Source organism: Hipposideros armiger, unplaced genomic scaffold (genome assembly GCF_001890085.2).
Source record: "Hipposideros armiger isolate ML-2016 unplaced genomic scaffold, ASM189008v1 scaffold_75, whole genome shotgun sequence".
In the NCBI taxonomy this organism is placed as follows: domain Eukaryota; kingdom Metazoa; phylum Chordata; class Mammalia; order Chiroptera; family Hipposideridae; genus Hipposideros; species Hipposideros armiger.
Window position 1 is genome coordinate 35635 of NW_017731425.1, and position 14644 is coordinate 50278.

The window sequence follows — 14644 nt, forward strand, 5'->3', positions numbered from 1 at the left end:
AAAGAGGACATACAGATGGCCAACAGGCATATGAAAAAATGTTCAACCTCACTTAGCATTAGGGAAATGCAAATTAAAACCACAATGAGATACCAACTCACCCCGGTCAGAATAACTATCATCAATAAATCAACAAACAAGTGCTGGCGAGGTTGTGGGGAAAAGGGAACCCTGGTGCACTGCTGGTGGGACTGCAGACTGGTGCAGCCACTATGGAAATCAGTATGGAGGTACCTCAAAAAACTGGAAATGGAACTACCTTATGATCCAGCAATCCCACTCTTAGGTATTTATCCAAAAAAAATCCAAGACATTAATCCGAAAAATATATGCACCCCTATGTTCACTGCTGCGCTATTTGCAATAGCTAAGACTTGGAAACAACTGAAATGCCCATCAGTAGACGACTGGATTAAGAAACTATGGTACATTTACACAATGGAGTATTACTCAGCTATAAAGAAGAAGGAAATAGTACCATTTGCAACAATATGAATGGAACTAGAGAGCATTATGCTAAGTGAAATAAGTCAGTCAGAGAAAGACAAATACCATATGATCTCACTTATACGTGGATTCTAAAAAACTGAATAAATGAGAAATGTAAACAGAAATAGTCTCAGAGACACAGAGGAAAAACTGAGGGTTGCTAGTTGGGAGAGAGTGGGGATGAAGGAGATGGGGAAGGGATGAGACAATACAAATTGATAACTACAATATGGTCTCAGGGATACACAAGACAGTCTGGGAAATATAATCAATAATGTTTAAATATTTTTTAGGGGGCCAGATGGACTCATGTCTTGTTAGGGAGACCACTACTTAGTTGGTGTAGAGGCCTGACCACTGCACTGTATATCTGAAGCTGATGTTGAATAATAATAATGTATGTCAACTATAATTATATATACATATAGTCACGTGATGTGGAGTAGAGAGTGGGAAAGGAGTCAATGGAATTGTAACATGATATCAGGGGTGGGAGGGCAGTAGACGGGGGAGGGGATTGCTACTTTGTGAGGGGTGAAAAGAATAACTATTGCATTGTTCTGTACACCTGAAACTAACAACAACAAAAATAAAAAATAAAATAAATAAATTTTAAAAAGAAGGTAAAAATATTGATAGGTATGTACTCCTTGCCACTTTTAAATTGTGCACCCAGAAGCTGTGTAACTTTACTAACAATTGTCACCCCAATAAACTTTAATTAATAAAAATTTCTCTTGTCCCAGACACAAAAGTATATTTCTTTATTATTATTATTATTAAAATTTATTAGGGTGACAATGGCTAGTAAAATTACATAGGTTTCAAGTGTACAATTCTATGTACATCATCTATATATCACATGTGTGTTCACCACCCAGAGTCAGTTCTCCTTCCATCACCATATATTTCATCCCGTTTACCCTCATTTACCACCCCCCTCCCTCCTTACCCTCTGGTAACCACTAAACTATTATCTGTGTCTATGAGTTTTTGTTTCTTTATTTGCTTGCCTTGTTCCTTTTTACATCTACCTCATATGAAACACCCACTTTACAGAAGAGAAAATGGAGTTTCAGGGAAATTGTCATTTGCCAACAGTCAGCCTTCTAGTAAATGTCAGTGCTGGGAACAGATCCCAAGATTGTCTGATTCCAACATCTGTGTTCCTTCCAACCTTGCTGCTCTCCCAAGGGACTGTGTCTTTTTCACCTTTCTGATTTCCCAAGGTGCCATACATGTGCTTACCTGCTTGTACATGCTTAGTAAATATGGAATAACCTGAATGTGCTAGGATCCCCAGGTGAGCCCCTGTTGATATTTGTCTCCACAGGTGATGACCATGCCGGAATATCTGAGGAAGCGGTTTGGTGGGAAGCGACTCCAGATCTACCTGTCCATCCTCTCCCTCTTCATCTGTGTGGCTTTGAGAATCTCAGTGAGTTCAGTGCTATCAGTGTGTGGGCTATCAACTATAGACAGGGTCAAGACATATGGATGCCTTAAACTACCTGGGGTCTCTCTACCAAGTTTTTTATGGGAAAAAGGAGCTTCAGAGACCCTGCATTAATAGAGTAAAGTAATTTCAAGTCACAAGAGGCTCCAGAGTGTAAACCCACCCTTTTACTAAGGGTATAAAAAATATGGATGTACAGAAAAAACAAAATATCTCCTTCAAGTAGCACAGCTATTTACAATGGTATACTAGAAAACAGGATTCTTTGGCCCCCTGCATCTCCTCTTTATTCTCTTTGTCAGTGCCAGTCTATTTATTTTCAGCTTGATTATCTGACATGTGAACAAGAAGGAAAGTGCTATGTATTATGATACTTACTTTTTTAAACTTATTTTATTTAAGACCACCACTATAAAACAGATGTCACAAAGAAGTATTTGTATAAAGTTAAATTTCTTGGAGATAATCACTGAGGGGAGAAGAAAGGAATTTGAGGGGTGACCAGTTAGCTAAGTTGATTAGAGTGTGGTGCTGATAACACCAAGGTTGCTGGTTCAATCCCCACTTGGGTGACTGTGAGCTGCGCCCTCCTTAAAAGAGTCAACTATGCCATTTTAGCATGAAATCAATGTGTAACCAATGACCATGGCTGTTCCCCAATAAAATTTTTAAAAAGGGAATTTGAAGATTCAGCAGCATGTGTAGAAAAGAAAGAAAGAGTAACTCATTTTTGTCTCATGTATTGGTGACTAATGACTTAATCTCCTGCAAGTTCATAGTCTAGTCAGTTCATGAGAGAATAAACTGACCCCCACTGTTGCTCTTCTGTTGAGCTAAGTAATTGGTGGAAGTAAACCAGCTGATTAGATAAGATGGCATGAGCCTTCCTAATGCAATGTGAGCATTTCCCAGCACTTGCTATATACTATTGAGCTCCATGCTAGGGTTAACAAAGATTCCTGTGCACTAGGAGTTCACCATATGGTTAAGGAGATAAAAATTTAACTATGAGATTGTTCACGCTTCATGATAATATCTGTAAATATATTACAATGTAAGCTGGACTAGAGTGTGTGGACAAGTACAGGAGACATGTCGTGGACACCCAGGAAAGGGGGTGTTCCCTGCTGGGTGAAATGGGAGGTTGTCCTCATGGGGAGAGAGAAGGCACTTAAACAAGCCCCCAGGACTGGAAAATTAGGTGAGGCCAAGGGAAGTAGAGGAGCTTGCAATGTTCCATAAGTGAATGGGACTCAATGATCTCCCAATTCTCCTCTGTCTCTGACATCTCCAGGTTTGGGGTCCTAAAGAGCAAAAGCAAGGTGCTGGAGCAGAATGACAGTGCCAAAGGGGCTTTAAGGGATGCAGTTTCTTGCAGTAGAAGGTTCCTGGTAGTGGGGAGGAGATAGAATGATGGGGAGCTGAATGGACTGTGCAAGGGCTATGGTCAGCTGGAAAGATACCACAGCAGGAGTTCATTCTTACCTACAAGGTTATGTTTTAAGTGATGTTAATAATGATTAATCTTAGACATGACCTTTTGTGTACTATTATACTCTGATAACAGATTTTGTCCTGGTTACTCATTAAACAGATTATTATAAGGAGTTAAGACAGAACAGCTTTGACAGTCCTCCCCTGCTACAGTTTTGGAAAAAATCATCTTGTTCATTGGTTCTCAACCTCCAATAATACATATACTGAGAATCTTTGTACACATGATGTCCCTTTACCCCTAAATATTTCAGTCTCTATGCCTTAAAGACATTGATGCTCTGTTAGAAAACCACACTGCAAATTTTTTCAATCAGGAAATTAAGTTTGATACAAACTAATATGGAACCTACAAACTTTGTTCAGATATTGACAATTGTTCTAATGATCTTCAAGAGCAAAAGAAAATCCTCGATCATGAAATACTTATTTTATATGAGAAGTAGTTTATAGTCATTATTAATATGATTAATTCCATTGAATTTTACATGACAAAATGGCTAAAATTTCAAGTTTTATGATATCCACAATAAAAAAATCATCGTTAATTTAAGCTACTTATATATAAGTTCAAAATCATCAGTTTAATGCCTTAATTGTACTATATAAGAGAGACAAAAGTCAAGGAATTCATAATAAGATCATGTGTGCTTTAACGGGAAAATGATTAGGTATGAATACACAAGTCCTAATGCTGTGGTTAAGTAATTGCCCTCCATCTAGGTCAGTATGAATGTCACAACTATAAATGCAGACAGATGCATGTATATTTCATGGCAACTCAAACACGAGTGACAACTCAGGTGATATCTTTTCTGAAATGGTAAATAATTTTTTGACAAATATCCAGTTTTATAAAATGTACTATCTTCCCTCAATTTACACAGTAGTTGCATTCCTTTAAAACCCAATAATAACAAAGTTGCGGGAACTACTTAGTGTTTGTAACACAGAGTTAGGTTCTAGGCTTAGATAACCAAGAACAGGCTTTTCATCAACACGAGTGTCTGGCAAGATGATAAAATGTCACGTTTTATTTCAAATCTTAGGAAGGAAAAAAACTACCATCTCCTCTGACACTCCTTCCAAACCCAAGTTCCACAAAGAAATCTACCTCTAATTCTCCTGATTCTGAACCCTGCCACTTTACCTCTTTCTCTCACCTCACTCATGCTTTCCTTTCCCTTAGATTCCATGATCGATCTTCATAACTACTCTTCAGCACATAGCCTCAATTTCTTTGCCACTCTCCCCTTTCATTGAACTCCCCTAATTCAATTTCATTGAATTCCAACCCTGAGTGAGTCCAGCTTCCCACTTACTCTATGCCTAATCCAGGTACTATTTTACTTCTGTATTTCTAACTAGTCTGCTTATATGCTATGTCTCAGGTTTTTATTTTGTTTTATTTTGGTTTTTCATTTTTCAATGAGGAGCCTGGTGGCATCAGAGTTGAAGGGGCAGATCCAAGTGGGGCCAGTGCAAGTTGTGTTGAAGAAAGATCAGGGAAACTAGGAAGCACACTTTGGGGGTCCAGGAGTCCAGGCAGAGCTGGGTGGACATGATCTTAGAGTCTCTCTGCACAACTCCCTGCTGACCTCTAAATCTCAACCAATAGTCTTTTTGCCTGTGTTTTTTAAACTACTTTCCCTGATCCCCTCAATGACTATTCCAAACTCTTCATAACTTTTTTAGCTCCTGGACCTCTGCCTCTTATCAGAAAGCCTCATCCCCCACTTTATGTAGAAAATTTAGGCATGAACCATTTACACCCCACCCCCACCCCATTCAAATAGTGTACATTTGCTTCATTCTTCCCTTCTTTCCACCACTCTTAAATGAGGACTCTTCCTTTTGTCAAAGGCCACCCCCTTAGCCTATGCCTACTCTTGATCCCATCTCTTCTCAATGTCTCTGGCTATCTGCTTCATAATTACTGCCCCCTCCATCATGTTGTACCTCTTACTTTCTACTACCTCAAACATGCTCAAGTATCTTCCTTCTGAACATAACCATTTCTTACTTTGGGGCTCCTCTGTCTACTCTCTAGTTTTTATTGTTGTTTCTCTACTGACAATCACGAAAGAGCAGTCTACACAAGCTGTATTATAGACATTTCTCATTTTCCATTCACTCATTCATTGTTCCTCTCTATGGCCAGTCCAATAATTAATCCTCTGAAGATGAGATCTGGCTTCCAAGGACTTCATAACTGGATTGCAGAGATGACATGTGTAGCTAACAGTAAATATTAGTGAGAAGTCATCAGTGAAGAGCTCAGTGATGCAATGTATGTTTCTTTTCTATCCTGACTGTTCCCCTTTTAGATGGATATATTTTCTGGAGCCATATTCATCAAGTTGGCCCTGGGATTGGACCTTTACCTGGCGATCTTCATCCTCTTGGCTATCACTTCTATCTACACAATTACCGGTGAGTCCACTGCATGGTTAGCTCAGTCATGCTATCTTCTGCGCATCTCATCCCAATCTGCAGTTAGCAACCTCAGTGTTAGTGTTGTGACCAAGATAAGGATATCCTTTTATTCCCATTCTGAGAGTCAGCACTGCCTAGAATCACAACTAGAATGAAGGAGACAGAATCCTTGGTATTAGGTATGAGCACCTTGATTGAGGATAATTATATGGTGGGTGGGGGAAAATGCTAATTTGGCTTAGCTATGTGTTCACTACCTAGCTGGGCATTTGGAATCCAGAGTATCATACACATGGGAGGTCAGGATGAAATAACAACTCATACACGAGACTGGCAGGACCCAAATGAATACAAGATGCCAGGGCCTGGGAGTGGGCTCTGAATGGCAGAGCCAGGAGAGAACAAATAGAGCAGTAGGTTGGTTGTGGGAGAAGGTATGTGACAACAGTCCAAACCAGCATTCATGAACCGGGTACATTGGTATAGTGTCTCATCATACTAACTTATGAAAAGTAAAGTATACCAGCTCAGTTGGAAAAGCAAAGAAAAATAAAAGCTTGAGTAATCAAGACAGTTCTGGGGCCATTTTCATACATTAAATAAGAGAGCTGAATAAGCTGAATTCTTTCAGAATATACAGAGGATGGCAAAAAAAGTATATACTTTTTTTAATTCAATTTTTTATTAAATTATTTTTTATTATGAAACACATTTTTTAGAATTAGTTTCAGCTGTACAACAAAGTGCAATAGTTATACTTTTTACCCCTCGAAGTGACAACCCCCCTCCCCCAATCTGCTGCCCCATTTCCCCCCAATAGCATACATACCTATTACAAATCCCTTGACTCCACTCCCACACTATACTCCACATCCCATGACAATATATATATATATATATATATATATTCAATTATAGTTGACATACAATATTATACAACATCAGCTTCAGGTGTACAGTGCAGCGATCAAGCCTCTTCCCCATCCATGATGCAAGACATGTGACCACCTAACACCCTACAAAATATTCACAACATTATCACTAATTCAATTTTTTAAAGATTTTATTGGGGAATTGAGGGAGGGAAACAGCGCTGGGGAATCAGGGGAAGGGGAACAGACAAGTTTCTGTCCTTTTGTTCTTCAGTCTAGTTGTGAAGGACGTTGGTTCACTGGCCCATGTTGGCATCATAATTGTGCTCTTCCTGGGTGAGGCAGATTGGTCGCTGGCCTCTGGACGGTCGTTCATGGTGGCTCTTCACAGCTCACACTGGCTGCTGGCTGCTCACATGGTAGCTTATGGCAGCCCACTGCAGCAGGGGTTGCAGCCTATGCTGTTGCCGGCGGACCCCTGGCAACCCAGCTCCAGGTTGAGCTGCTGTTCACCATCTTAGCTGCAGAGGGCAGTGTCACTGGCCCTCATGTGGGATCCAAACCAGGGCCCTGCTGCTCAGAGCTGGCATCCCAAGCCAGCTCCTAACCAACACACCACTCGGCTGGCCCATATGTACATTTTAATAAAGGGAAACACTGTGTTAAAATTGTAATACTCAATATATACTGATAACAAAAGATGAAAAGAAGTCACGTTTGACTTCTGCAATTACAAGAGGTGCTCAAAGTGGTTACCATCAGTGTAATTTTTTTTGTCTTTTGAAAATATCTCATTTATCTAATTTTCAAATTAAAAAGTGTTCCAAAACACTGAGAATAAATATTTTTAAATTTGAAATTACAATTATATTTAGTAATTAATGACAAAATACAGAATGCCATCCAGTATGTCTCAAATCTATCTGAGAAGTGTACACTGAGATAACAAATTAAAGAAAAAATTTATTTATATCCATGGAAGCAGAATTTTTTTTCTTTTAAAGCAACGTCTCAGCCCTCCACCCCCACAGTGCAGGGTAGGCCCCAAACTCCTAGAACCCAGCCTAGGACAGCCTCCCAAGTGTATGGGGAACAGAAATGGAAATTATGTTCTGGTGGGAAGTTAGTATAAATTTGCAGACTCTGCACAGGTGCAGTTTAGTATTTACATTCTAGTTCCATCACCTACAAAGACAAATCTAGCCCTTGTTTGATTAAATGAAAAGTTATAACTGTCTAGAGCCATAGATCACCCATCACTACGACCTCTCAAAACAACCCAATTCCCTACCCCCAGGTCCCAGCACTCCTCCATCCTCTCACCCTTATCCACTTGCCAAGTTTTCATGTAAACCATTTTCACCTTGTAAAGAGGAACTATTTCCACTTGCAATATAAGTGGCCCACACACCTCTGATTCCATATCTATGCCGGCTCCAAAGGACACCTGACAAATTCAAAGGCACCCAAAAGCAGTGACTAGAGACTCTTGAGTGGGAGGACAAAAGAGCAAAAATACGTTCAGGGGCTGGACTGAGAGCGAGCTATCAGTGTAATTTCAATACAGTTTTTTCCCTTTCTTAAAATGTGTATACACTTTTTTGGCATCCTCTGTATTTAAATAAATTGAATAAATTATCATAATTTATTGAGTACCTTTCAGAATAAGTGAGAGATGAGGGCATGAATCACCTGTTTTCAGGATCATTGTTGTTTCTCTATGACACTCTCATGAAGGAACTCTCTTGTTGACTGAATCTTGTAAGTTTAGAGTCAAAAGAGAAGTTGTTTGTACAACATGGCAGCAAAACACAAGTTAACAACAATATCTGGTACTCCACTATTGAAATAATGATATGTTCCCACACTAGAGCAAACACAACTTAGCCAAGAGGAGCTTGTGACCCATCCAGGAGGTTTTGATGTGGTCTCTGCTGAGTCATTTCCAGGGTTTGGGTAGAGGATAACCTAGCGGTAAAGGCAAATATATGGGGGCACATGAATAAAATATCTGGTTCTTTTCTTCCTCTCCACAGGGGGCTTGGCCTCGGTTATTTACACAGATACCTTACAGACCATCATCATGCTGATAGGCTCTTTTATTCTCATGGGATTTGGTAAGTGATGACCCTGTGAGCAAAGCCCTGGGGCCAGAAATCATGGGATTTGTGTCTGTTCAGTTTGTTCACTCTTTACTGCTGCCTCTCAGTTTTGTCTGAACACATTTCCAATCATTTATATAATTCACATCTTTGCCCAACTTCTTTCTTGTTATACTATCTCAGCATGAAGAAATGAAGGAAAATAACTTCTTTTAAAAAATTATTGCTCAGGTTAATTATCTTGTTTACTCTTAATATCTTTGTGTTCAGAATGAACAAAATTAATCATTGGGTTGATAATTTTACAAAAATATTGGTGCATTGGATTCAATGCACAGAAACCCTTCATTTACATAAAATCTTCATAAAATGAAGGATTAAATATTAGGAAAAATTTAAGTAAGAATATTACTTCATTATGACTGCTTTGGATGGAAATTGTTAAAATACATTATTATTAGAATATACAAACACAGGTTAGATTTTCCCTTATGACTCTGATTTATTATAATAATATCATCAGTTCATTCTGGTAAGTAATACCAGCAAGCACTATTGATGCATCAAATTACAGCTTGCTAGTTTTGTTTTTATTTTATTATAGTATTTGTTTATATTTGCATAGGAAATTCATGCACACAGTAAAAAGGATATAGGGTAAAAATAAATGTCTTTCCATCACTCTTCTGTCCTGCAGCCACCATGCTCCATCCACTCAAGCTGTACTATATATAACATCTCTGAATATGTATGTACCTAATCACAAAGTTTGAAGATACATGAAGCAAAAAGCAATAGAATTGCAAAAACAACAAAGTTGGTGATTGTAACATAGTGTGGATCCCATTAGTCACATAAGGCTATTTAAATTTAAATTAATTAAAATGACAAATTCAGTTTCTCATTTGCCTAGCCATTTTTCAAATGCTTAATGTGTGGCTGTTGGACAGTACAGATATAGAACAGTTTCATCATTGCAAAAAGTTCTGTTGTACAGTGCTGCTTCAGAGGCAACTATTGGTATCAATTCTTTGTGAACTTTTTATTTAGTTAGTCAGAACCCCTATACTATTCTTGTTCATGAACCTTTGGTTTCTCGCCTCAGTGATGCACTCCATAGCATCAGCCTCTCTAACTCTCACATCTTCCATTCTTAGGATAGGGAGTGGGGACTCTCTCTCATCCTTTAGGGTCACTCATGTATTTTTGTTACAAACCATATTCCCCTCATCAGAACAATTTCCTTGTATTGTCTGTATCCTCCACTAGGTTGAATTCCTGCCTTGCAAATTCATTTTGCACATAATCCCAGCACAATATTTGGCACATACAAACATACTGGTGTTCATTATTAAATAAGTAATGAAGAAGTAAATTAATGTCAACCTCAACTCTACAAATGTATAATACTCCAATGAATTTTGCATCAGTTGAGACTTAGATGCCTGGGTTCATCTTTCTAAGGTTTCCATCTATTATGGTTCTTTTCTACACCTGTCTAGACTTTCCACACCCCCAGTGGGCTGAGTCTTACCATTTCCCCTCACCACACATAATCTGCTGCCTCTAGTTTCTGCTTCTTATCTTCTCAAATTTTTATTGTAACATTAGTAGAATATAGTATTGCACCAGAAAACTAGATTGTGCGTAACAAGGTCAGACCAGCCAGGCTCTGTGTCAGGAAGAGAGGCCATCACTTCCAGCCCCTTTCAGAGGAGTTTGGGGCTTTCTGATGGCTGATTTTGTGAGGTTCACTGTTAGCTCACTTTCAGGTTTGTTTCTGCTCTCTGGATGGTTATGAGACATCAATATCCGTCTGTTGGATAACAGTTCTATCTTTACCATTAGGCTAGACACTAAATCAAAATTTTCAAGAGTACCATAAGAAGAAAAGTTAAAGGGTAATTTGCTTTATAGACTTTGCAAAAGTAAATCTGATAGCATGGTTAAAGCCAGTGGAGGTACTAGAAATACACAGACCCTGGGAGAAGGACATTGAGGATTTGACCTGGCTGATTGGAAGTGCTCAGGTACCTTCACCATAAAAGAACAATTATGAACACTGGGTGTCTTAGATTTCTGTGAAACATTTTATTTCATACAATGCGTTTTCAGCGTTTGCCGAAGTCGGAGGCTACGAGAGTTTTACAGAGAAATATATGAATGCCATCCCATCCACAGTCGAGGGAGACAACCTGACAATTAGCCCCAAGTGTTACACTCCTCAGGCAGACTCATTCCACATTTTTCGAGATGCTGTCACCGGGGATATTCCATGGCCAGGAATGATAGTTGGAATGACCATCGTAGCTGCGTGGTACTGGTGCACAGATCAGGTAAAGTGCATGTGTGGTGTGTAAATATGTTTATGTTATTCTTTTTCCTCTCATAGGAAAGCATCTAGTTTCTGTTTTGTGTATACACATACATTGTTTGAAGAGTCAAACACTTGTACAAGGCTTGTGAAAAAAATATCTATCTGGTGTCCCTGCCCCTACCCTATTTTTGTCTCTCAAAGACAAACACTTTGAGCTCCTTCAATTATTTTGGTATGTATTTCTATTTGCTATAGCCTTGTATGGCTTGTAAACCATTGGCATGGATTTCACCTTGGAGCTCATTAGAAATAAACACTCTCAGATGCCACCCAGACCCAATGAATCAGAATTTGTTATAAACTTGATCCCCAGATTATTCAAAAGAATGCTTATATTTCTCCCTCTTGGTTTTCAAGCTTTTGGATTTTTCTATTGGCTTCCCATAATGAGAGTTGAGGGTTTAGCTCTTTCTACTTTCCATTTTCAACCCCCCCACAAGCATACCTTCTGTCCTCCCACCCTCCCAGTAGATCAAATTCACAATTTTGGTGAGATCAGCATTGAGTGCTACCATTTTTGTGACTACACAATAATAATTCATAGCTGAGCCACATAATATTCTCTTATTTGTCTTTAGCTTTTTCTTTTCTCTAGGTAAATAATTCTTCTAGTAAATAATTATTAATTTTTTGTTTTAAATTGTCTTGATAGTTATTACTCATTAAACATCAAGCCCTCTACAAATTGACTAATTCTCCTCTCAATACTTGCAAACACATCAAGTATTCTACCAACTCTTTTCCTCATTTTCTCCCGGAGCCTTTGGCCTCTCACAAACTGTCAGGTTGTTCTCTATGCTTGGTGCCCATCCTAATCCAGGACTCCCATTCAATACTATATTTTGGATTCCCTTTGCTTCATTCTTGTGTTATATCTCCTATTTCTAGTATGCCACATCATCTTTTTTCTGGGTTACTTCTTCTTTCAGGACAATTGAATTACCAGTAAGTTCTTGAAAAAGACAGGAGACAAATTTATTGTGAATTTACATATTTTAAAATGTCTTTATTCCAACTTTTCCAAAATGATCCTCTGGCTATATACACATGTCTAGGTTGGAAATAAGTTTCCCAAAGTCGTAGATTCATTGTCTTCTGACTTCCACCATTACTGTTGAGAAGTCTGAAGTTATTCATGATTTTTTGGATGGGACCTGTCTTATCTCTCTGGAAGCTTGTTTTTCCTTTGTCCTCAGTGTTCTGAAATTTCACCACAATGTTCTATGGATGGGAAGATTATTTCATTTTGCTTTCTTTTTGGGACTTTGTATTTTTGGGTGTTCCTCAGCTGGTTCTCTAGTGTTCTTAGCTTTTCTTCCCATCTTCCATCTCTTGGTCTTTTGCTCTACTCTCTCGGAGGCTTCCTCAACTTTATCCTCAAGTTTTTCTGCTTTTGTATTTATAATTTCCAAGATCTTGTTTATGTCTCCTGGATGTTCCTTCTTATAGCATTTGAGCTTGTTTTTATTATCTTTGAGTATTTTAGGTTTTCCTTACCATAAATAGTCTTTGTCAGCTCAAACTTGTAATTTCATAATTTTAACCCATCTTGAATCAACGGTTGCTTGTGATGTTAGTGTAGAATCAGTTTTCTTTTTCTTTATAAATAAACTGATTTTCTCAACATATTTACAAAAGAATGCATACTTTCACTATTGACATGTAAAACCATCTTTATTATTTATATTTTGCCTCTGGCCACCTGACTTGCCTCCTTCAAGTGGCCTCACATTCACCCTAAGTTCTAATGCCTGAACTTGTTTGCTCACAGGGATTTCTTCCTCACCTATAATTTGTGTTCTTCTTCCAACTGTCTGTTTTTAGCCTTCTATCTAAAAATATCAGGTGCTCCCCAACACTAAATAACACTGCTGCAATCCCTAATATATTTGTCTCTCCAATGAGGATTAAGCAGGAAAAGTAGTCCCTATTTTCTGACATTCCTTGAGAAGAAAAATGTCAAGAAGTTATGGCATTATGGGTAGAAATCTTGCTCGGCTAGAAAATTCTCAGTCAAGAGATTACATAAGTTAAGTACAAATTATGAAATTATATGAATTGATTTTCCTGGTACCATCATATTTCATTCATAACTCAGTGAGTTCCTCAGAATATTCTGAAGAAATCTAGAGATGAATGTCTCAGGGTCCTATTCTGATGGTTGCTTGACTCTGTGGAAATGGGCTTAATTTCCCAAGGGGACAATTGCTTCCCAATAGTACAGAGACACTGTGAGTATGTGGCTTATTTAGTGCCTACAATATTAAAAACACAACTTGTAGCAAAGATCAGCAGTGACAGCTTTGTAACTAGAGGAGCACATGGGCATTGTTGTAATGCAGCCTGGGATCTGTAAAAATATTTTAATAGCAGTAATGTGTAGTGAGTTTTGTGTACCAAGAGTTTTACAAACATTATATCAAATATTCAGAATGCCTTACAAGAGGTAACCCTATTTAAAGATAAGAAACTTGAAACACACAGAAGTCAAATACTTATGTAAGCGGAGTGAGGATTCAAATTCTGATTTACTCTGAAGCTCATTATTCTCCCCTAGTCATGACCCCATTTCTGATTGTAACATTAATCCCTAAAAAGAGGCACTCCCCTTCTGTGACCTCATTATCTGGTCACATCATGACTACATCATGTTTTCCCATCAGGTCATTGTGCAACGCTGCCTATCAGGCAAAGACATGTCTCATGTGAAGGCTGCCTGCATCATGTGTGGGTATCTGAAGCTGCTGCCCATGTTCCTCATGGTAATGCCAGGAATGATCAGCCGTATCCTGTACACAGGCAAGTCCTGAATTCATAAATCTTTTTTTATGCTTGAATTCTGTGTATTGGTTTTAAGATGTATTAAAATTTTCATAACTAGAAAACCCATTATGTATGGAGGTAAAAACAGACTTCCAGGTAGAGATAACAGCTTGTGCAGAGGGTCAGAAGGCAAAAAAAAAAGGTACATTTGACATACTGTTCCCTTATCTCTTTTACGCTGCATGACTGTCTCATTGTACTCATTTGAGGCTGTTTTGTCCTGTTTTCATGAGTGGCTTAGATTTGAGAAAGTCTAGAGAATAAAAAGGAGGATGAGGTAGAACTGGAAAAATATGAGTTAGGTGAGCTGTGGTGGTTAAACCCTCCATCGGGCACAACTGATCTCACAGATTCATTGCACACAAATTTTCAAATACGAAATACGTCTACTGTATTAAGTCACAAACATGAGTGGTGATAGGTTATGGTAGAGGGGGAAGATATGGAAGCAATGAGTCACGATACTTACCATATTTCCCCATGTATAAGACTCACCCTTTTTCAAAAAATTTGGGGTCTAAAAACTGGGTGTGTCTCATACAGTGGTTGTAGATTTTTTTACTTGCATTTCCCACTTTTTTGCGCTTGTTGTCTT

The 14644-nt window shown here is 38.5% G+C and overlaps 1 protein-coding gene across 1 annotated transcript in view; it reads left to right on the forward strand.

Moving 5' to 3' along the window:
* The window catches only part of LOC109383037 (low affinity sodium-glucose cotransporter), a 38565-nt gene that overhangs the window by 9315 nt on the left and 14606 nt on the right, over positions 1-14644 (forward strand). The window contains exons 5-9 of the mRNA XM_019643046.1: positions 1823-1927; positions 5767-5872; positions 8784-8864; positions 10965-11185; positions 13890-14025. Of these exons, the coding sequence (XP_019498591.1) occupies positions 1823-1927; positions 5767-5872; positions 8784-8864; positions 10965-11185; positions 13890-14025 (649 nt within the window). The remainder of the gene's footprint in view (positions 1-1822; positions 1928-5766; positions 5873-8783; positions 8865-10964; positions 11186-13889; positions 14026-14644) is intronic.